Source organism: Sceloporus occidentalis, unplaced genomic scaffold (genome assembly GCF_023333645.1).
Source record: "Sceloporus occidentalis isolate IW3139 unplaced genomic scaffold, rSceOcc1.0.p SCAF_2, whole genome shotgun sequence".
NCBI lineage: Eukaryota > Metazoa > Chordata > Lepidosauria > Squamata > Phrynosomatidae > Sceloporus > Sceloporus occidentalis.
Genome location: NW_028316982.1, coordinates 123,458,666 through 123,482,331, shown reverse-complemented (window position 1 = coordinate 123,482,331; position 23,666 = coordinate 123,458,666). Strand labels below are relative to the sequence as shown.

The 23,666-nt window shown below is 42.2% G+C and overlaps 1 protein-coding gene across 5 annotated transcripts in view; it reads right to left on the bottom strand.

Moving 5' to 3' along the window:
• Window positions 1-376: 376 nt before the first annotated feature.
• The window catches only part of LOC149318970 (nuclear factor NF-kappa-B p100 subunit-like), a 27,716-nt gene continuing 4,426 nt past the window's right edge, over window positions 377-23,666 (bottom strand). For 4 of the 5 annotated variants that reach the window (XM_089510847.1, XM_089510843.1, XM_089510846.1 and 1 more), the window contains 21 exons: window positions 21,116-21,194; window positions 20,865-20,905; window positions 20,656-20,754; window positions 16,570-16,721; window positions 15,348-15,454; window positions 14,489-14,647; window positions 13,693-13,797; window positions 13,218-13,303; window positions 10,934-11,072; window positions 10,725-10,844; window positions 7,265-7,471; window positions 6,032-6,173; window positions 5,176-5,290; window positions 4,249-4,456; window positions 3,807-3,976; window positions 3,147-3,249; window positions 2,803-3,038; window positions 2,314-2,392; window positions 1,909-2,081; window positions 1,702-1,813; window positions 377-1,611 (listed from right to left, as the gene is read on the bottom strand). In XM_089510847.1, the coding sequence (XP_089366973.1) occupies window positions 1,475-1,611; window positions 1,702-1,813; window positions 1,909-2,081; window positions 2,314-2,392; window positions 2,803-3,038; window positions 3,147-3,249; window positions 3,807-3,976; window positions 4,249-4,456; window positions 5,176-5,290; window positions 6,032-6,173; window positions 7,265-7,471; window positions 10,725-10,844; window positions 10,934-11,072; window positions 13,218-13,303; window positions 13,693-13,797; window positions 14,489-14,647; window positions 15,348-15,454; window positions 16,570-16,721; window positions 20,656-20,754; window positions 20,865-20,905; window positions 21,116-21,125 (2,700 nt within the window). In that variant the 5' untranslated portion in view covers window positions 21,126-21,194 and the 3' untranslated portion in view covers window positions 377-1,474. Of the gene's footprint in view, window positions 1,612-1,701; window positions 1,814-1,908; window positions 2,082-2,313; window positions 2,393-2,802; window positions 3,039-3,146; window positions 3,250-3,806; window positions 3,977-4,248; window positions 4,457-5,175; window positions 5,291-6,031; window positions 6,174-7,264; window positions 7,472-10,724; window positions 10,845-10,933; window positions 11,073-13,217; window positions 13,304-13,692; window positions 13,798-14,488; window positions 14,648-15,347; window positions 15,455-16,569; window positions 16,722-20,655; window positions 20,755-20,864; window positions 20,906-21,115; window positions 21,195-23,666 lie in introns of those variants that run through there. The other variant, XM_089510848.1, reaches the window with a different exon arrangement.

Sequence of the window (23,666 nt, the reverse complement as noted above, 5' to 3'; positions counted from 1 at the left end):
AAAGGAAATGCAAAACTCTTTTCCTAACATCCTAAGGAAGGTGAGACTGGGCACCCAAGGGGAGTTTGCCCATCCACCAGCAGAGGGACGGAGCTTCAAACTGATTGACTGGAGAGTCTGTCTATCAGAGGGAGTGGAAGGATGAACCCAATACATGGTGTGCTTGAAAAGAACCCACCTACCCACACAATTCTATTGTTTGCTATGGACATATTCTATACTATAAAATTAAGAAACTTTTGGCAGAACTTCCTAGTACTTCCCCTCACTTTATTTTTTAAGTGTTTTTCCTTCTTCTTCTCGTTAAATTTTAAAAAATGAAGGCAGCTACATTTGATAACTATAGACCGTATTTTGCAACAGAACAGCCAATATGTACAAATTTGCATCATTTATTCCATTTAAAGAATTGGGCATTTTTTGAGTGAAGAAGTTGTAGCTTAAAAATTCCTGAAAATATACCAGCTCAGATTTAGAACTGAAAGTGATTATTACCTCAGAATATGAAATATGTATGCAAGGACTGTTGTCAGCTATGTTCTCTACTGAGGAATTTACCATCACTGTGATTGCCATGTGCACAGCACATTTGCAAATAACACACATACATCTGCAACAAGAGATAACTTCATTGAATAGGGAATGCAACCATAAGCAGCTACCTGGAGCAAGACATCAGCAGCTCTTCACTTGTGGAAGGCAGCTACTTTCCCAAGAAGATACTTCTTGTCACTTCAGAGAAATGTGTGAATTACCAATCAACTGACAGGTGTTAAAACATTTAAGAGAATGGTCAAAACCACCACCATGCCTGCAAGGCTGAAGAGATTACTCAAATCCAAAATGGCCATTATATGACTAAGCAACTGCATTGAGCAGGAGGTTGAGCTTGATGGCCTACGAGGCCTTTTCCAAGTCTATGATTCTATCCAAAATCCTCAAGACAGACAGGCTATTGACCTGTCTTCATAGGATTGCCTTAAGGAATTCAAATTGCCAAGACAATCCTCTAAACACATTTTGGAGATTTGCTCAGAGAAAAAGCATGGTTCCATTATTTCCCCAAGAGGCACCAGAATCTAGAGAACTTGAAAAGGCACTATGTGGATAAGATTTGCATGGTCCTGGCGAAGGATTTTCTTCCAGCAGCTTACAAAGAAGTAGTTTCTATTGTCCAGCACGTCACAACTATTGCAGAGGAAGAGGAAGGTGTGGGAGAGCACAGGAAGAAGATTCCAGCCCATGATCCTGAGACTCAGCCTGACTAAAACAAGAATGGCAGCTGAGTGCTTTTTCACATTTGGACCAGGCCTAGTGAGTACAGCAGACAAGCTGAACTATCCTTTACACACCAGCCATTACAATTAGAGCTGATCAACATTATACAACATTCCTGGTGATCACTGCTGGAACACAGGACCTGGGAGGCACCTGCCTCCCCAGACAGTCAGTTAGGCTCCTGATACTCCAAACATCAGTGCACTTGCTCCTCCTGGTTTTGAAGTGAGAGAGTTGGTGGCTCCAGCAAAGGTTCTGGTTGCATCTTCCCAGGCAGTGCCGCTGACTCCTCTTCCACAGACTGACTCCCATAACCACTGTCTTCCTTCAGCTCTGAGGCAAACAGATAGAGATCATAAGCATGGCACACCAGTCAGGCCCTCCCCAACCTCCTCAAACCTCTATCAGATCTTGACTCTTTACCTGTACTTTGTAGTTTGGCAAAGGTCTCTGGTCTGCGTAGCAACCTCACTCCCTCAACCAGTCCCATTGCATCAAGGGCCTCCAACAGACCCTTAAGGCTGCCACCAGCAAGCTGGGGGGAGAGAGAGAGACCCACTGATCAGAAGGGCGCTCTTGGAATCGGTTAAAGCACAAAGATACAAAGATACAAAGGGAGGCTCCACAGACCTCATAGCTGAACAGGAGTCCCCGGCAGGGGGATGGTGTGTCTCTGTAGGTCTCCACCAGACTGCAGAGACCCAATCTCTTAGCCAATTCCACCCAGTCTGCCCCATGGCAGTCCCGATTTAGGAGCTGCTCCAGACTCTGGAAGGTGTCAGTGTTCAGAGATAGGATGCTTCCTGAGACATAGGAGAAAGATGGGACGCAGAGATGAGAGGTATCACTATTTTGCAGATGAAAAACTATGTCAGTTTCAGCCCCACTGCTATCAAGAAGAAAAGCATCCAAATTGGCATCCTGCCCTCTCCATGGTCAAAAACAAGTGGGTGACATAACTAATCTTGCATATGCCCAACCTAAATATTATGTCATGCACAGTGCACCCCTAGTAGAACTAAAAAGTTCACCAACCTTGTCTAGAAACAGTAGGAGCTGCAGATCGCTCCTTGTCACCGACCTCCAATGTAGCAAGAAGCAGTATCTCCCGCACCTGTAAGGAAAGAAAGCTTGAGTTAAGAGCCCAGCATCAGGATGATGTTGGCTAACAGGAACTTTGCCTGCAGTAACTGCAGCATCACATGGCTCTAATTCATAGTAAAATGTAGAGCTAACATGTTGAGGACTACCAGAAGCTAGCACTGAGAGAGATGATGGCCAGAATTGCCTCAGAAGGACATAGTAAGAACCATGCTGATCAGAACAAAGGCCTTTGCTCTACCATTCTGTTCACACTGTGGCCAACCAAGTGCCTAGGCGAAGCCCTCAAGCTTCAGAACAGATGTGTTAACATTCTCATAGACGTTTTCTACAAGAAACTTATCCACAACATGACAAAATATGAATCCACTGCTACATCATTCCAGCTTAACTCATCCACATTCTTCCACCCATTTTACCTACTTTCTGGCTAGAAGTCAAGTCAAATGGGATGTGGCCTCGTCGCTGCTTTTTCCTATGTGGATCCAGTTCTTTGCTCTCTGCAATATGGTCTGTGTATCGCTCAGTGAGTTCACTGGAACATGCATCTCCCAACTCCATGGCCCAATCCTCCTCTTCCTGATCCAACTCTGTGTCGCTGCTTGGGTTAGAGGAGGTGCCCATGATAGGTTCATCGTTTTCACACTGAATGTCAGCCCCTGGAGATGCAGAGTTAAAAATAAGTATTTATTTTGAGTGGGAAAAAGAAAGGAGGAATAACTTGCAGACAGTCAAATATATATAGGGGACATGGAGCTCTATATTACCTGCTTTGATTAGCATCTTGGTAAGGATTGGAGAACCCATTCCTGCTGCCAAGTGAAGAGGGGTATTCCCGGCAGAAGTCTGAGCATTCACATCAGCTCCCAACTTAAGAGAAAAGCCAGAGAGGGAATGGTAGTCAAGAGGCACAAAAAAGAACCATCCCTTTCCATATGTGCAAGAAGACTAGGAACCCATGATTCCACATTGCTTGAAAAACCCATTTCATTCTGACCAGAGGGAGCAATTTGCTAGTCTATAATGGAAAAAGAAAAATTGACATGGATGCAGCCCATTTCTGCTTGCATACAAACACACACACCAGCATCCTGTTAGTGACTTGTGCATGCTTAAGTCCCATGTTCCCCTATGAGGAACATTTGTGGCAGAGTCTGCTGAGCACAAAGCCTAATCCCTGACACCTACCAGTCAAAGTATCTTGGAGAGAAGGATTAGGAAAATATATTTTTCTGCTGAAGAATCAACTAACTCAATGTGCTCATCCTGCCTCATTCACATGTGAGTTACCATGATCCCTCTTCACCACAGGAGGCTTACTTGTTCATGGGACTGTAAAATCCCAGGGCATGCTCAACTATGGTTTGTAGGCTACAGAAACAAGACTTTCTTCCCTTTGACACTGGCCCAATCTTATCCTCACATACCTTCTTCATCAGATAGGTGGCCAGGTTCAGGTTCTCCATCTCCACAGCAAGATGCAATGGTGTCCGGCCACTCTGCCACTCAGCTGTATTCACGTCTGCTCCCTTTTCAACCAGCAGCTCAAGACAGGTCGGCCTCTTGCACTTCACAGCAAGATGTACAGGGAAAAGCCCTGAGCAGACAAGTGTTAGCAATTATCCCTTCTATCCTGTACAATGGGATGATACTAGAAGATAGATGATTGGGAGTGCATTGTAGGCATTGCACTAAAGTAAGGGTGTCACTGTCTGGGGAAAATCAACTATGCCTCAGCTTTAACCCCACTTGCACCTCCCATCTCAAGATGTACAGAGAGAAATGCACTCCTGCAGCATCCAGTATCATTCTAAGGGCTTGGTGATAAAAGTCCCAACAGGGTTTCCTTACAGTTCTTCTATCACCCACCAAGGTAATTTGGTGTCTCAAGAAGGTGGAGCGTGTGGGATCCCAAGTGACAGAGGAGGGTTCTTAGCATCTCCTCATCATCCAGCTGGAGGGCAAGGTGAATGATTGAGTTGCCATAGCGATCTAGGAGAGTGGGATCTGCACCAGCCTGCAGCAAGAAACCAGCCACTCTGGGCTGACGGGTGATCACAGCCAGGTGCAAAGGTGTCTGAGGACAGAAAAGACAGAAGGAATCACAGAATCAAAAAGATGCCATAGACGAGTACTTCATCTAGGCCTATAGGCCATCCAGACTCCACTCACACCAAAGTAATTGTGTACAATAAGCCAAAGCACAGTGTTCAAACAGTGTACAAACTGTGATCAGAGTGAAGCTATGCACCCAATGGGTTAGATCTGCTCCTTGCTCTCACCCTTAACTAACTGAGGGCTTACACAAAAGCAATCATGTAATTCTTCACCAGAAGAAAGCACAACCAGTTTGTGAAATGACTTACTGTTGAACTGTGCTCTGATACCATGGCACTGCACAAAATTCACTTTTAGGAGAAGCCCAAGAAAAAGACTGTGTGACTTTATGACTAGCAATAGCAGCAATAGCAGCTGCTTTTATATACTGCTTCATACTACTCTAAGCAGTCTCTAAGCAGTTTAAAACTGTAAGCTAATCACCCTCATCAAGCTGGGTACTCATTTTAGCGACCTCAGAAGGATGCAGGCCTGAGTCTAGCCTGAGCCCTGGCTGGTATTGAATCTTGTGGTTTGTGAGTGAGTGGCTGCAGTACAGGCATTTAACCACTGCACTACCAGGGTTCATCTACCACTTCAGAAACCTGAGAATCAAAATGTAAACACACAGTGCAGTTAAGACAGTGCTGGCGACTGGGAGAAAGGGGGGAATGTGCCCTTGGACACTAACTACTATACCTGCTGCAAGTGGTTGGTGATGTTGATGATTTGTTGATTGGGGATACTGACTGCAACCTGGACCAGTTGCACAATCACAGCTGTCTGGTCATGGATAATAGCCAGGTGCAAAGGCCTAAGGAAATGAATAAGACTTCAAGACAAGGCCCACTGTGATCAGTTTCAGAAACCAACAGTTCCTAAGCAGCAAAAATATTAAGTGTAATCATCATTATAGCTGGAACATGCCAACTTGAAAAATAACCAACCCCAAGCCAAACCAAAACTCACCAATTTGCAAGAAGAAAAACCCAAAATTCCCCTACATTTGGGGGTTTTATATTTAAAGAATATGAATTTGTAAGTGCAGAAAATAGTGAGCACCACTTTGTAAATTAGCAACTATGTCCCATATGAAAATAGGAACACAAAGCAAAGATTTAAACAAGCGTCCCTTTGAGGTGAAAGGAGAAAATTCTGATAGAAGAATCTAAAATGGAATACTCTTCCTATAAAGGCACTTTCAGCTATAGTATTGTGTTCAATGATGGACGTGCTATCTTAAGAATATATTCGAACAGCTGACAAACACAGAAACATTCATGTATGCCCAACATGCAAGAAAAGGCTGAAAAAGTGAACATATTTAACAATCAAAAAGCAGAGATGGAAGAGAGGAAGGAAAATTAATTCCAGCCTACTTCCAGCAGAGGGCTGAGAAGAAACCAGGAGTTATCCCCCACATTGCAGAGAGTGTCAAAGGAAACCTCTCTCCCTATAATCTGAAATATCAGAGGGAAGAAGTGCCAAAGTAAAGACAGCCATCTCCTACCACAATGAAAATCTTTGGGTTCTGCTCTTTCCAAAACACACTCACGTGTCTCCATTCTCATCCTGAGAAGCTGCAAGGTGTCTTTGCACAGACAACAGCATACGTGGGTCAGCAGTGACGGCATAGTCCAGAAGAGCCCGAGCACTACGTCGAGCCAGCATCAGCATCCATGAACTGCACTCTTGAGCTAGGTGGACAGGGGAAAACAGAAAACATTACTACGATACTGGTCAGTCATAACAACTTTTCTTGCCTTTTACCTCCAACTCACTATGTATGGACCTCCCTAACAAAACTCTGCCTTACCAAGCCTTATTCCAACAGGAGAAGGGCCAGGGCAAAGTACAAGTGGTCCCTGGTATTTCCAGAGAAAAAGATCAACTACATGATGGGAGAGACTGTTTTCTGCCTGAGACCTTGGAAAGGCATTGTCAATCAGATTGGACTCTATTGGGCATTCTAGCCTGGTTGAAAGCTACTTCCCAAATCCTCATTTAAGAAAACCTTTTGTGGTAATAGCTACCAGCAAGAGCAGTGCAGGATTGCAATCATTCTCACCACAGCTCCATTGACACACCACATTTAGACCCTGAGAAAACATCTTCCAAATACTGCATCTATTTATCACTGCATTAACAGTTGCCAACATGGATGATGTTTGCACAGGTTGAAGTGAGTCTGTGAATTATACTTACTAGGCTGACTCAGAGCAGACAAACTAGACCTTACAACCTATGATGCACAACCAGCTGCTATTCTTCCAAATACTATTCTTCCAAAATAATTCTCATTGAAAGTTGTAGAAATGAATAGATATATTATATTTTGATTGCTCTTATGTCACAGGTCAATCAAAAACCATGGAGCATTGAAGGCGAAAACATGGGTGCCTGCTTGATTCTTAAAATCATAGATTTGGATCCAAAACACACTGCAGAAATAATCCAGTTTGAGACTGCTTTAACTGCCCTGGCCCAGTGCTAGGCAATCTTGGAATTTTAGCTTATTGTGGCACCAGAGATCTCTGACAGAGAAGGCTAAATGTCTCACAAAATTACAGTTCCCAGAATTTACTAGCACTGACCCAGGGCAGTTAAAGCAGACTAAAACTGGATTTTTTCTGCAGTGTGTTTTGGACCCAAATCTATGTGATTTCAGGAATCAAGCACAATACTGCATATGGTAGCTGGAGACATTGTATTACTGCATGGAGCTCTCAACTACACAAACTAGCTCCTATATGCTTCTCAAACCCAGACAACAAAGTTGCACTCATACCATGCTGTAACAGTTCTAAATAATTCTTTTCTTCTATGAAGGTCTGGCCCTCATCTTCTGAGAGCTGATGGTCACGCTCTTTCAGCCTGGCCGTTTCAGACATCTGAATGCCCCTCCCTCCTTGGTAGTTGCCCACAGGGTGGGTACCAGAGAGGTAGATGCTGCTGTTATAGGGATTATATCCTGAAGAGTGCCAGGGACTTCCACCTAGAGTAGACATAACAGAAATAATGTTGTCACTATCAATGGCATGTTACAAAAGGATGGCTCTCTTGTATGGTTTCAAAATGGGTACCTGCATAATAAGTACATTGAGGCACTTAGCGAGGGCATAGTACAGTTTATAATCTCCAGCCGATACACCTGATGCTTGTATCAGTTGACTTCCAGTTAGTCTTTAACATTTTGCATCCTTTCTAATTGTGAGCAGGCCTTACCTGCAACACATTTTTCTTTAAATATAACAACCAATCCATTGGACATATTCAGCTCAGTGCTTCAATGATCACATGAACAGCTGTAACAGTTACTTTTAACTTGGAAGCCTCCTCCATTGCTTTGTGTAGACACGTTATAATTCCTATCCTTTTTGCAAAAATATAATTAGCCAGTGGATAGGCTAGGCTCATACAGTTTGGCCTTGGGAAGAAACAGTTTCTTGAGTCATAGTGAAAAGTATGACATGAATAATACTTATCTGTTTGCATCTGTGGCAGAAAACACAATGATGTCAAAAGCAACTCAATTTACCTCAATTTGTCTAAGAAATAATTAATGCAGTGCACCAACAGGAAGCTGAAATTCCTAAGAGATTCCATCCCATGAACTGCCCCTGTCCTCACAGTGCTCTGGTTATCATACAGCCAGATAAATAATTATTTCTATATTAGTCAGAGGAGCAATATGCAAATGGTATTATGCTTGTGGGATTTCACTGCTATGGCATTTGTCCATTAGTTCAGTAGCAAATTTCTTCTACTGACATCTGGAGCAGCCTATGGCAGACACTACAGTGAAAATTTGACCCAGCTTGCAAAAGCTGCCCTTTCTTGCACACAATGTTGGAAAAGACAAAGGAACCACTATTTGGGGGAGGGACGCACTTAAGACATGTAAAGAAGATTAATAAGAGTAGGATTTCATGATGAAGCAACCACACAAGATCCTAAGTGTATAGATATATCATTTAATACTAAAGTTAAGATTAGCCATGCCATTGTATTTCCAGTTTTAATGAATGGTTGTACAAGGTGGACAGGGAGGAAAGCTGGTAAGAAGAGAATCAATTGAAATATGTTGCTGGTGGAGAATTCTGTAGACACTATGGACTGCCAAAAGTCAAAAAAGGGAGGTCCTAGCACAAATCAAGCCCAAACTCTTCCTAGATCCAAGATGACTAAGCTGAGACTGTTGTACTTTTGACCTATCATGAGAAGACATGACTCATCAGAAAAAAGAACAATGCTTGTAAAGCGGAAAGCAGTAGAAAAAGAAGATCACACTATATGTGTAGAGACTTAAATCGAGGAAGCCACAGCCCTCAGTTTGCAAGACCTAAGCAGAGTCTTGATAACAGTGTGACATAATGGTTTCTCATTCACAGAGTTGCCACAAGTTGAAGCTGACTTGACAGCAAGTAACAACAACAATTATTGGAAACAGCTATAAAATTTAAAAATCAATACTTTGCCAAGGCCAGGTGGCATTCATCCAAGATTTCAAGCAGTAGCTGGGCATTCACCCAAATGGCAGCACTCAAAGCACACAGTTCCAGCTTTAGGTTACAGCAGTGTCACTTTAATATCCAATGAATCTATCATTTGCTCTTCAACAGATCAATACCAGCTCATTTAATTCTATTACACAGAAAACCTTCCTCAGAAATATGCACTCATGCATCTTTCCCCTTCTCCCACACATATTTTCCCCAATCCATTCACATATTGACAGAATCATATAAGTATACTCTAAACTTTTAAGAAACAAAATGTTAGCTCCTGAAAGTTGGCCCATTTAAGTACCTATCCAGTCTTACAATGTGGATAATGTATGAAAATATCCACCTTTATTCATTCCTGTAAAAACATGTTCAGGAAGAGGAAGAGGAAAATGGAGGACTGTTAAGTATATACAGAAAGAAGACTGAACAATTCAGAACAGAAAAACAGTTATGAAAGTAAGTGGGGAGGCTTTTAAAAGAACCTTCATGAATTTTCTGTACAGCAGATAAAACAACTCTCAATTTGTGTTGCCCCAATTTACAGGATTTCAAATGTACCTTTCTCCAGAAATAAATATGTGAAAGCCTAACCCACAGTGCATAGCTACCCGAGTGCACCTGTATAGTTGAGAAAGGCACAACAGCAAGAAGGTAAAGGTGAGAGTACAGAGGGTGAGATGAAACCATGGGGCTGTTGGGAGTTTTGGCATGGAGTTTTCAGTGGTAAGAAAAAGTGCCTGGACTTGTTTTCTTTCACTTGTCTATGTTGGTGGAGTGGGAAAGGAGAAAAATCAAGTGAAGTTTTGGCACTGCTGGAAGGAAGGAGTTGCCTTTGCCTGCTGTGGGTGGGGGAGGAGAAGGTGGAAGAAACTGTAATCCTGGAGTTTTCATGTAACTGGAAGGAGTTTCCTCTGGTTGCTTAGATGAGGGTGAGCAATTGTAGTCTGCTTTCTTCACTTGGTAATTCAGATTAAAAAGATGCAGTGGGAGAGGAGCCGCCTCTCCTCCTGTTGTGTTCCTTGCACCTATTGCAGAAGATATGGAAGGAGATGTACTATTCCCCCCCTCTCCTGACATGAGGAAGCCTGCTGAAGAAGGTACATCAGAATAAAAATTTTAACCAGTTGCTCTATAGATGTTCCCCTGAAGAGGAATAGTCATCTAATGGCAAGCCAGTTCACTCCACTAAGCCCCCTTGGGACCAGCAGTTGCTGCCTCTTCTGCTTCCTCTGGAGAGCATTTGCACATTTATCTAGCCTGTAAAAGGTAAGCACTGATGTTTTAGGTTTTAAAACTTCACAAAGTTGGTGGTGGTGTGAGTAAAACTGCTAATCATGTGGCTACTTCAGCTCCATCAAAAAGCATCCCCATAGTCTCCTATGGAACTGACTTTCCCCCATTTACATCAGTCTCAATTATATATCAGATGGTTCCTGCCCACTCATCATCCAGACTCTCGCTCTAAATTTTCACAGCACTTCCATTTGCTTAACATTTTGTCACTGCAATAACCAAGGCTAGACATTCAGAGTTTCGGTCATTATTAATACTAATAATAATTTGATATTATTAAAGCTTAGCTTTCCACAATTTTGAAGAGCTTCTGAATTTCACACACCTTTGTGAGACTGTTATGCAGCTTAACATTAAAACCCTGTGATCTCAAATTAAAAGTAGCAGGTCACATAAGAACAAGAAGTACAAGTCCACAATGTCTACATCAAGAAAAAGAGCCTCTACCTCCACCAGAACCAAATCCACCTGCTCCACCACCAGCACCTCCCATAGATGCACCTCCACCAAAGTGCTGAGGGAACTGAGGCAAGGTCTTCTTACGTTTCCTTTCCACTTCTTCCTTATCTGCAGCCAAAAACATGGAAAAGTTATCAATGTTAGGTCCTGCCATAATGTTAACTAACAAGTAATACATTGCCTGGAATGGTTTATACCTTCAACAACTGGGTAGTATGTAAACTGCTTGGAGTCGCTCACATCACCCCCTCGTTTGCGTTTCAGCTGGAGAAACACAGTGACTGGACGGTCTATCTTCATCTTGTGGTAGGGCGGTGTGCGGAATACAATGGCATACTGCAGGAACACAAGGAATGGGGGTGCAGAAAGACAAGGAACATCACACAGCTAGATCATCCACAGCATGTCTGTACCTCTCTGCCAATACAGCATATGCCAAATGCTGGGCAGTCTTTTCCTTGCACTAACAACCCATTTTAACTGAGTGGGAAGACATATTTTAGTCACATTTCACTCACAGTTACAACCATGAAAAACAGTATTTAAAACAGAAAAATCATTCAAAAGGTATATACAAAAACACTTGGAAAAGATAACACTTGGTGTTTTAACAGGCTGCCAGAAAATGCTCTAGTCTGGGCAGGAAGCTCTATAGTAGGGGTACTATATTCCAAGAACCATTCCTGTCTGTCCCTACTTCTCAAAATTATGGGTCATATTGCATGTCCTCCTTCTCAATGCTGATGGATGGGAGATATGTAGAGGAAAAAATTAATATCTTCTTTAATTATATCAGATCATATAGGGTTCCAGCTCTTGAGTAAGGTCCAAATCCTGGCCCCAAATCCCAACTACAGCCCCATAGAGACAGGCCAAAATAAAGCTGCTTCGGGTCACTTTGAGGTATGGTGTTTAAATGATGCATCCATCCTAAGAGTCCGGAAGCCACAGCAAAACCATGCTCCAGTCCTTAGGAGTTCCCAGTAGCTCAGAACAATTTACTGTACTGAATGGAGCTGAAAGGCCCAGATGAATCTACTTCTAGAAATTGATCATATATGAGGAAAAATAATACACTTTTTGTTCCAAATCCTGGCCGCAACTCCCAACTACATCACTTCATCCAACCATCCCTGAAGTTGCCACTACCAAAACACTGCACACAGGAATGCCAATCAAAAAGGGCATATAAATGCCTAAATTGTACCCCAGAACTGTACAAGTCACTCTTTATTTCCCTCCTACAAAGCAGCACTGGCATTTGCTATCAGAAGTAGGTCCATTTTCTCCTTGCTTGCTTTCACTGGCCAAAAGCAAGAGACATAACATACTCTTCCAGGGATCTTGCTAAAGCACCAGTTATAGCAACAGAAAATAGTCCTCAACAATGTGACAAGCAGATATCCACCATTGGTCCTGCTGTAGTAACAGCATCCATGCTCATTTTAACATGAGAAGTGTTGCTCACAAAGTGCTTTGCAAACTGACAAAGGTTCTTCATTAGGAGGGTCTGGATAAAATAAATCTTTCACTACCAGGACAGGTGGCACTGCTAGATAGCCCTGAGCAGGTGCACTTGGTAAGAGGGCAACATTACTCCCACAGTACAAATCTAATACATGTGTGATCAATGCTCGCAAGTTTGTTGTCACTTACACTTCAGGCCTTGGAGCATTCTTGTCCTTAACACACTGAGCAAAATTTACCAATGCCTGGCAGAACACCAAAGAACAACTGCATCAATGGCCAGTGGTAGTCTACCAGTGAGAGCTAGCATGGTGTAGAGCTTTGAGTGTTGGACAATGATTTTGGAGACCAATGATTTCAATTGCCAGCTCAGCCATGGAAACCGATTGGGTGATGTTGGGTAAGTCACACTCTCACCATCAGAGGAAGGCAATGGCAAACCCTCTCTGAACAAATCTTGCCAAGATAACTCCATGATAAGTTTGCCTTTGGGTCACCATAAGACAGAAAAAACTTGAAGGCATGCAACAACAAGGTCTATCGGGCACAGTGAGGAAATTTTGCATCTTGGAAGGCAGCAGAACCTATCTGTTCTCCAAAGGCAAATAATTTTAACTGTCCCTCCGCCCTCTGGAGTGGCAATCTTTGCCTACCCACTCAGATGATTATGCCCTTTCAAGAAGTGATCTGAGGGGAAGCAAACATATTCATGGAGAAAACGTATCAGGTCAAGCACATGTTTTGTAATGTGAAGGGCATTAAAGCCCTGGGGAAACATTCCTTTTCAACACAGAGCTCCACCTGAGGCAGCCTTAAAATGCATGTTTTAGTCAAGCCACCTCAACAACAGTCCCAAAGCATGCTCAGGCATGAGCCCTGCAAGGCAACATAGTGGGTTGTGTACTAACAGTGCCCCTCCTTTACCTGTGACAAATAAACCCAGAAATATTAACTCATTGTCTTTAAATTAGAACACACCAAAACCTACACTGGTTCTCAGGTTCATGCAAATACCTGTTTATGCACATCAGTAGGAGAGAAATCTCCAAAGGCCTGCCAGCCATTCTCATCATCTTCATAAAATCGTACTTCAATATCATCTAGAGAAGAAGGAAAATATACTAATTATTAGAATATTAGCACTTGTGCAATCTCATTTGGCTGGAAGAGTTTCCCCCATTACAAGAACTGAAAAGGGATAGAATCATAGAGTTGGAAGAGACCACAAGGGCCATCCAGTCCAACTCCATTCTGCCATGCAGGAAATCTCAATCAAAGCATACCCGACAGATGGCCATCCAACCTCTGGTTTTGACCCTTTTTCATCAGAGGGAATCCCACAAGTTACCAAGAATTAAAGATTCTTTGTCTCTATTGGGAGCAAAAGCATGCATCATATGCAAGACAGCTGCTGCTCCCAAAACATACACAAATGAGAGAGGAAAAGACAGGATAAAGAAGACATAAGAAGGCAGGGGATAGTGTTTACCTTTCTGAACTTTATCACACAGCAAGTAGACTTCATCCCCACCTCGTACAGAACCAGCTGTCTTATCCATCCGGGAGATCTTTAGGTTGGAAGCTCCAGGAGACTCTGTCGGGGGAAGGGGGGCAATTTTTTAGCTGCATATGTCTGAATATAATTGTGTTCAGCAATATAAGAGATAAGATAAGCTAAAGAGCAATGCTGTGTAACATATGCACACCTTGCTGGAGAGGCCATGTTTGAACCAAAGAATTTATGGCTGTTGCTAGCCACCCGCTATCTGAATGACTGGACTAATTTTTTTTTTCCCACCATGCAAGCTCTCTCACACTAAAATGGAAAGATGGAGGGATTATTTGTGCACTACGATGTCTACAAGATCCAGGACACCAATAAAAATTGATTAGATTCCTGGGTAAAAGATGACAGACTTCTCTTAAAAATTCTGAAACAATAATTGCTTAGTTCTTCTGTCATAGTACAAGATACATGAAGGCACGGAAGAGGAATAATAAGATAAATATTCAGGTCTTGTTTAGCAAGGCCCTAAGTGCAGATGAGGAGATCCAAACAGCACAGGCAGTCCATACACTGAAATTTAAATTTCATCTTGTACTAACAGCAAGGTAGAAAAGAGTGTACAAAATGTGTACTCCATACATAATTGCTTGTAAGGCTTAGGTCTTGATGGGAAAATGAGGCTAGTGAGGAGGTGCAGTAACAGACATCACATGCTCTCCTGTAACTACATGGAAACCTCAGCTTTAAGCAGTTTACAAACAAGGAAAGGTAGACTCACTGCTGTCATGTATGGGGTCTGATATAACTGGCTTCAGTGCCAGAGTGAAGTTTCCACTGCTGTCACGAAGGTAGGCACTGAAACGCAAACGAACAATGCTGAGGTCCATTGTCTTCTTCAGCTCTTTTGCTTCTTGCTCGATCTCCTCTTGCTCAGATTCTACCAAAATAGATGTTGAATTACAAGTCTGATCAGAAAGGAGCTACAGCCATGACTCTGGAAGTCTCAAGTCCCACACAACAGGGTAAACTATCAGGAAAGTTACATAGATCCTCACAGATACGTTGTAGGCAACCAAAGTTAGCATGAGCCAAGTTTACCAATTCTTTTTATGGATAAAGCTGAAAGGGTTTGGTGTGGGAAAACAGAAGAGATATACAGAATATCATATGCAATGGCGGGAGACACAATGCTATGTTCATCTAGAATTCTCCTAGACTGTGTACCAAAGATGTGTTGCTTTCAGTGAGCCTCTGGTTTCCATTCCTTATGTATAAACTAGGAATGAATACTGATGGGAACTTGTGAGCAGCATTCATCATGCAAAGCTTCTCTCAACTAACTAATCTGATAGCTGGATGGCCAACAGACAATTCCAGCTCATTTCCAGTGAAGCTATATGACACCTTGTGGTCTCCTAATTGTAACTGAACAAAGGGATATTGGTAGCTGAAAAATACATAGGTAGCAGATATACAGAAAATCAGTATCTGCTTGGGAGGGGGCAGCAGGTAATATATATGCATGCATGCACATGCACACATGCACACACCAAAAACAAACCTGGAATCCTAATAGGCTATTTCTGTTAAATACCTAAAAAACATTCTTCTACCCACATCCACTTTCTGGGAGTTACCTGTCAGAGACTGAACCCTATTTCGCATCTTTTGCTTCTGCAGTTTCTTCTTGATGATCTCCATCATGTTTTTCTTAGTCACGTGGAGCACACCCAAGTTGTTAAATCTGTAAAATCAACAACAGTCTACATCACTAAAAATACAAAAAGTAAAATGTGATTAAGCTATAAATAGAATTAAAAGCCATTTAAAAACATACCCATTAAAAAAAAAAAAGAAGCACATACTATAAAGCACATAGTTAAAAACCCTTTCCCCACAGGCAGGTAGTTCCCTGACTCCAGAAAAACACTACAGAGATGCCAGTGTAGCCTCTTTTCCAGAGCCTGGGAACTAAGAAGACTTTCTCCTGTGTTTCTGCCTAATAGGCATGTGAGGATGATAGGGTAGAGAGAAGGGCCACCCCTGAAGTACAACACAGAGACGGCCTCATTTAAGGAGATATGGTTTTTCAGATAGCCTGGACGCAGCTTCACAGGGTACAATCAAGACTTAGAACTGCGCTTGGAAACAGACCCAAGGCCAGTGCAGCAGTTGTAGCAAGGAAGTTGTATGCTCTCTCTAAGTAGACTTGGTCAGTAGTTTGGCACCAACTCTTTGAACCTGCTGAAGTTTCCAAATACAGTGCGCCTTTGCCTTACGTGGGGATCCATTGCGAACCCCTCCACATAAGGTAAATAGTGCATATGCTTGAGCCCCTTTGAAAATAATGAGGCTCATCCATGATGTGCGGCAAGGCGCGCACGCCATTGTAACTTCCGTCATGTGACGTAAAAGGTGCCCGCATATGAAGCGGGTGCACTGTACTCTTCAAAAACAGTTTAAGAAGCTGTTCATTTTGTCTAGCAGCACCTGTATTATATCACTGTACTACCTGTAGGCTTCTGTTATTTTGTATTTCCATATGTGCTTTACCGTATTACTCTGTTTCATTAATACTTTGTTGATAAATTTGTTTGGAGTTTTGTCCTATACAGATAATGCCATCAGCTGAGAACAGAAGCAGCATGACCTGTTGCTCAAGAAGACCATTCACTTATAATGCTCTCAGCCCTCATGGTGAAGTTTTTGCAAGGAATCAAGTCTAACGCACAAAAAGCTACAGCTGCACAGGAGGTGCCAGAACACCATTTTGTTCTGTTTAACTTAACATAAAAATACTGCTATGAAACAAGTCTTGTCCTCTGCAACACTGCACCTATGCCACTGGCTCATACATACTGTGCAGTCATGTCCTTCGGGCCCACCGTCACAATGCAGTTGCCATCATCGCCGCACTGCTTTCCGACTAGACTATGGGCATGCACCTGCGGAGGGTCAGTGTGAGTCACCAGGTCCACTTCTATCCTAGCCAGTCCAACATAATTAGAAATCTGGAAATGAAATGGGATAAAATAAGGCCTAGAAGAGTAATGTCGTATTCTAATGGAGGGAAGATGGTCTTTCTTTAAAACGTACATCCTCTTAAATCTTTTGAACTCTTTCCTTAGAACTAACAGCAAGAACCTAGTTTTAAATTGTTATTGATATTACTGACAGTTACATCACATTGCAATATCATTTTTTTGTACCTTTTTCTCTACTGTATGCTTATCTGGTGTTCTTTGTCAGCTACTTTAACTCCCAATTCAGTGAAAAAGGTGGGATAGGAATAAAGGAAATTATGATGGTGATGATGGGCCAACTGAGATGAAACACTGAAATGGTTTAGCAAAAGTGTAGGAGAACTTCACAGTTTTGGGGGCACACCCTACAGTCTCGCAACCACCAAAAATCTGTGCTGCTTCTGTTTCCATTGCCGAAATCTCAGCAATTTTTTTGAGGAACATTGTTTCAAATCTATTTTTATTCCCAACTATTAAATTCCCAAATATTCAATTCTAGTTGGGACTGACAATTAAATTGAAGCTATAGTGCATAAGGATCTGGCACCCTGTTTCCCAGCAAAATCATACTCCTAAAAGCCAGATGGGAGGTGATTATTTTGGGAACCAAGGTACTTATTTCCCATGCATCGTTTTCCCTGCAAAATCAGTGTGTCTTGTTAAGAAAGGGGGAAATGTTTGGGGGGAATGAATGAAGGGAACAGGTTGGCCATTTGGGATTTAACACTATATGAAAAAACCAAGCCAGCCCCAAGGCTCATGGAGTTCACTTCCTCTGGTACGAACGCAAGGAGTTCAAAATCTTTTTCTCATTTTTGGTTTAACTGCAGCTTAATTTATCATCTGAACTTGGAAAAAGCGATTTCTCTTACATATGTGTCAGAGAAGCAACTGCAGCTTTGAATAAAAATTTACCAATCTGCCTTACTCCCACTAAGCATAGTTAAGACCAAACATAAGGCACTGGCTGCATCCATATGTAATAATAGACCATGAATTCTGACTTAATAAGTCACAATGTGAACTAGCATAATGCTGATGTACCCAGCCCCTATGGTCCTCCACCATACAAGGTAGAAAGGGATAGCTTAGTGCAGTGTCAAATCCAGGATAATACTTCATTACACCGAGACAAGGCAGCTTTAAACTAGGGCTTCTTGTTTACTTACAAATCCTACTTGGGATGGAGGCACAAGAACCTATAGGTATCATACTAAGTTACCCTGTCTGGTTTGTTTACTCACAGAGGAGAAGTGGATACAAGCTCTGTGCTCATCCACACTGACTTATCATTATTTACTGCATTTACACACCACCTTTCTACCACAGAATGGCAACTGGGACAAACAGAACCACTATCCCACACTTTCCAAAGACAACTGTACCCATGTCCCTACTTTCAAAGGGGAACCCCCCCCTAAAAATCCCATTGCTCACCAAACCACTGAGCCTTCAAATTACACCCATCCCTCCATATTTGCGGCTTTGATAATTGCGGATTTGGTTATTCATGGATTTGATTAATATGGTTTCTCTGGGAATAGCTATGTCCTCCAGCACAACTCTATGGTCAACTTTAACTAAAAGTTGCACTGAAAGACCTAGAGAGAATACTCTACTAGGCAGTTGTAGCTCCTCCGGTGCAGTTCTATGGTCAGTGTCTGTCGGACATTGACCACAGAGTTGCACTGGAGGACTAAGAGATTCCTAGAGAGGTGTCCTCTCAGGTAAAAACATGGCGTTTTTGTTATTTGCTGTTTTTCCACATTCACTGGGGTCTTATGCCCCTAACCCTAGCGAATATAGAGGGACAGTTAGCCCTTTCCCCCTGTCTTCTATCCTCTGCCACAAGCCTTGCTCACAACCTTCTCTTACTTCCAATTACTGTATATACTCGACTATAAGTCGACTTCATATATAAGTCAAGAACAGGTTTGGGGCCAAAATTACATATTTTGATATGACCCATGGATAAATCAAGGGTAAAACTTAGGGGCATGTAATGAAGGATGTAAAGGACGAAGCAAAGGAAAACAATGCCAAAGAACTTGCAAAATTCCAGCAGGCATAACTATTTGTGCTCATCCTAAAGGCTGGATGGATGCGAGAGTGGAGGGAGGTCAGTGCTTCCAAGGCAGACTAAACTCTTGCCTTTCACCATATATTTATATATAATATGAGTTAAAATACAGTACTTATATTGACCCGTGAATATGTCGACTCGGGTTTTTTGAGTCAATTTTTAACCTAAATTTCTAGACTTATACATGAGTATATATAGTACTCTTTCCCAGTCTACTGTCTGCTGAACTATCTATCACCCACCTTGATTCAGTGCATCTTTGTACTCTATGCAAGGGGGGAAAGCAATAGTAAATTGGAAAAAATAAATCACCAAGAAGAGATGATATTCCAGTTGAACTGCTACAATCCACTCGGAGAGAACCAACTCTAGTGATAACTAAAATATGACAACAGACTGGAAATTATCAATACAAATCCTAATCCACAAAAAAGGAGACACAAAAGATTGCAGCAATTATAGGACCATTGCATTGATTTCTCATGTAAACAAAATTATGCTCAAAATTGTGCAACATAAGACTCCAATCATAAGTGGAAAGAGGTCCCAGAGATCCAAGCAGAGTTCAAGAAAGGAAGAGTCACTAGGGACCACACTACAAACATACAACAAGGAATTCGGGGGGGGGGGGAGGGGGGATCAACCTGTGCTTTATGGACTACAGCAAAACATTTGACAGTGCAGATCACAAAAGGCTATGGATGGCTCTTAAAGACATGTAAGTGCCACTGCATCTGATAGTCCTGATGAGAAATTTGAACTTAGGACAAGAGGTTACTGTTAGAACAGAATATGGAGAAACAGAATGGTTTCCAATTGGAAAAGGCTGCATTCTATCACCATACATGTTCAACTTGTATGCAGACAATATTATACAAAGAACAAGTCTAGACTCAGAAGAAGGAGGAATAAAGACAGGAGGAAGGAATAGCAACAATGCAGATGATGCTGTACTACCAGCAGAAAGCATCACAGACTTGAAACAATTATTAAGGAAGGTCAAGGAAGAACGTTCAAAGGCAGACTTACTGCTGAACATAAAGAAAACAAAAATAATGACCACAGAAAATCTACATGAATTTAGCCTAGACAATGAGGAAATTTAAAAAGTTAAAAGATTCCCATACCTTGGATCAACCACTGTTCGGAACGGAGACTGTTGTCAAGAAATCAGAAGAAGATTAGGAATGGGAAGGGCAGCTCTGAAAGATCTAGAAAAGATCCTAAAGAGTAGACATACAACTCAGCACTAAGGTCAGAATGGTAAAAACCATCGTATCACCATTTATGGATGTGAAAGCTGGACAATGAAGAAAGTGGATAACATGAAAATCAATTCATCTGAGATGTGCTGGTAGTGAACAGTGCTGAGGATTCCCATGGACAGGCAAAAAGACAAACAAATGTGTCCTTGAACTGTTCAAGCCTGAAATCTCCCTGGAAGCCAAGATGATGAAACTGAGGATGTGTATTTTGGCCACATCATGAGAAGGTGTGTTTCATTAGAAAAGACAATAACATTAGGAAAGGTAGAGGGCAGTAGAATAAGTGGAAGACCACACATTAGATGAGTAGGCTCAATTAGGGAAGTCATGGGTCAAAATTGACAGGCCTTAAGCAGAGCAGTGGCAGACAGGAGGTCTTAGAGGTGTCTCATTTACAGGGTCATCATGAGTTGGAATCAACCCAAGGGCAGTTAACAACAACATCTATTAATTAGAAAACCTATTATGAGTAGATAGGACAGCTGTCTGCTTCTATCTCCTTGTAGCAGAGTTGTAGAACAAATGATTTTTGGAACCTCACCTCTTAAAATATTCCAAGCAATATGATGCTCACCTTGACAGTGGGATAGGTCTTGTGTCCCTTCTCACTAGAGGCTCCAGGTAGCCCACCATGTGAAGGCCCTTCACAGCCATATCGGAATCGGAAACCTCGCTGTCAAAAATTGTAATAAAAATAAATATCAGAGGGGCAATTTCAGCAAACCAAGCTGTCAAGAATGCTTGTCTGTGACAGAATATAGATGAGGCATCCAAATTACTTACCTGCTTTGGCTGTTCAATGATAGTGAGGTATGGGCCTTCAACTGAGGATTGAAAAAAGAAAGAACGTATCTTGAATGGGCCACTGTTGTAGATGGACACAGACCCATGTGATGTAGTCAAATGATACTGTACTGCCATCATCCAAAATATATGTGGAACTGGAACCACCCTTCTTCCCACAACCTTGAAGGATTCATATATCATCTGTAATTTACTGACCCTAGGATATAATTTCACCTACTGCTCCTTACCTGTCTCCATATGCAACTCCTTCTGCTCAATCAAATGAGAGCCGAACTGGAAATCATCATAGTCTAACCCATCCAAACACTGCATATAGAATTGAATCAGGAAAACAGTAAGATTTCACTTAGGAAATACATAAACACTATATGAAGGCACATAGCATAAACAACTTCAAATAATAATTTAGTGGGAATATATCAGAAGCTATTAACATGGGCTACATGAAACCTCTACTAGCAGATACCGGGGACAAACAATGCACGAGAATATCTAAGGCAGTGGGGGTTAACAATACTCTAACTGCTCATTCCCCATTTCAGTGAGGAATGCGTCAGGGTGGGTCTACACTACACCATTATATCAGTTTCATATCACTCTAATTGTTATTGCTTCACCTGAAAGAATCCTGGGTTACACAGTTTGGTGAGGTACTTAGAATTCTCTGGTACCTACCAGAATATTCTAAATACCTCAACAAACTACAAATCACAGGGTTCCATAGGATGGAACCATGATACTAGTTGTAGTATTAATTTTTGTATCTGCAAATGTAGATGTAACTTCTCTTACAGCTAGTAATATAACCGTGAGGAAAATGCAGCCTCCAATCTCCCCAAGTTACTCCCAAAGCCCCTTTGAGGAACAGGAGATAATTTTTCCAAATCTTGCAGGGGGAGGTCATTTTAGGAGGTCTATAGCCTCTCTTGGACCTAAAATGGCCCAGAAAGAGCTAAAATGAGGAGGTAATGATGTCCAGTGAGCAGAGGGGGGCAAAAAGGAATAAAATTGCATGGCGCAGCCCTCCAGAGTCTGATGCGAGGTACAAGTGCACGCCTAATCCCCAACTGTTTCTCCCTTCTGTGATGAAATTTACATTTAAGTGTTAGTCATACATCATCTGTGTGTGTTAACAAGAACAGGCAGTGGTGGTTTTCCTCAGACCCTTGCCCTCCTCATGTGGAGCTCAATAGGTCTGGATATGGAAGAGGCAGCAATAGTGCACCCCTTTCTCACATTTAAGGTACACAATGCCTCACTAGTACTCTACAGTGTGTATGAATGACCCTCCCGAAAGATTGTCAGCAAAAGGTGACCCCACAATACCTCCCAACTTTAGGGAGGCCCAAAAGAGCACTAAATAGCATAGGAGGCAGACCCACCTTCAGTACTCAGGGAAAGCGAGGATCATAAGGGAAAACTTGCCTTTAGGGAAACATTGGAGGATATTTGCCCACAGAGAATCATTGGGGAACATTTGCCCATAGGGAAAGATAGGGGATTCTCTATGATTCACATTAGCCCATACAGAGTGATCCAAACTCATTACTATAGCTCCTTCTCTATGGTCAGATAGGTATCACAGGCAAACAAGAGCAGAGTGGTTCTGAATTAGTTTATTTCTAGTGGCGTACTTTCCTATCATGTTTTTTGAATTATTATGCCAGTGCTTGTTGGGACCACAAAATAAAAATTGCAGACTAGGCAGAAACCTGTTTTAAGCCATTGAAAAGGATTTTGTCCAATAAGGAAAGCCATCCTTCATATCAGTGCCTCTTAAGAAGTTGGGAGTGAGGGGAGACATGTTAGAATCTGATGAAAGCTAAAGAAAAAATGCAACTAAACACAATTTCCAAAATAATAGCAGAAAATCATGGGACAAACTGAAACAAATGACAGTACTTGCCCATAGGGAAACCATACTTGCCCATAGGGTAACACTGGCAGGATTCAGAGCGCCCTAAAGTGCGCCCTTGTCACGTGTTAGGGGTTGGCCCAATACGGGCCTCACCCCTAGCAGGTGATGCGGGCATCAAAATGGCGGCGCCCTGTACACATTTTGACATGACGGGCGCCTAACATCCGCACGTCCTGGTGTCATTGTGACGCCACGAGTGCACCGCTTTTTGCGGGTTCTTTTTGCTCCGCGGTGAAGCCCCGCGGTCTGGAGGCTGCAGCTTCCCCGCGGAGCAAACCAGGGCGGCGGGAGACTGCCCTTTTTGGGCGGTCTGTATCCCGCCATTGAATACTTGTCCAAGGTTTCCCTATGGGCAGGTATTCCCCGATGATTCTCTATGGGCCAGTGTTCCCCTATCTTTCCCTATGGGCAAGTATTCCCCAATGGTTGTCTATGGGCAAGTATCTTCCAACATTTCACTATGGGCAAGTATCCTTTAATGTTTCCCTACGGACAAGTATTCTCTGATGAATCTCTATCGGCAAGTATTCTCCAATGATTCCCTATAGGCAAGCATCCTCTGATGTTTCCCTAAGGGCAAATATTCTGCTATGATTCTCTATGGGCAAGTATTCCCCTATCTTTCCCTAAAGGCAAATAATAATAATAATAATAATAATAATAATAATAATAATAATAATAATGCTCATTTTTAGCCCACCTCTCCCTACGGATCGAGGCGGGTTACAATAAAAGGAAATATTCCTCTATGATTCTCTATGGACAAGTATCCTCTAATGCAGTGGTTCCCAACCTCTGACTCTCCAAAGGTTTTGGACTACAACTCCCAGAAGTTGGAGTCTCAGAATGCCTGGAGGAGC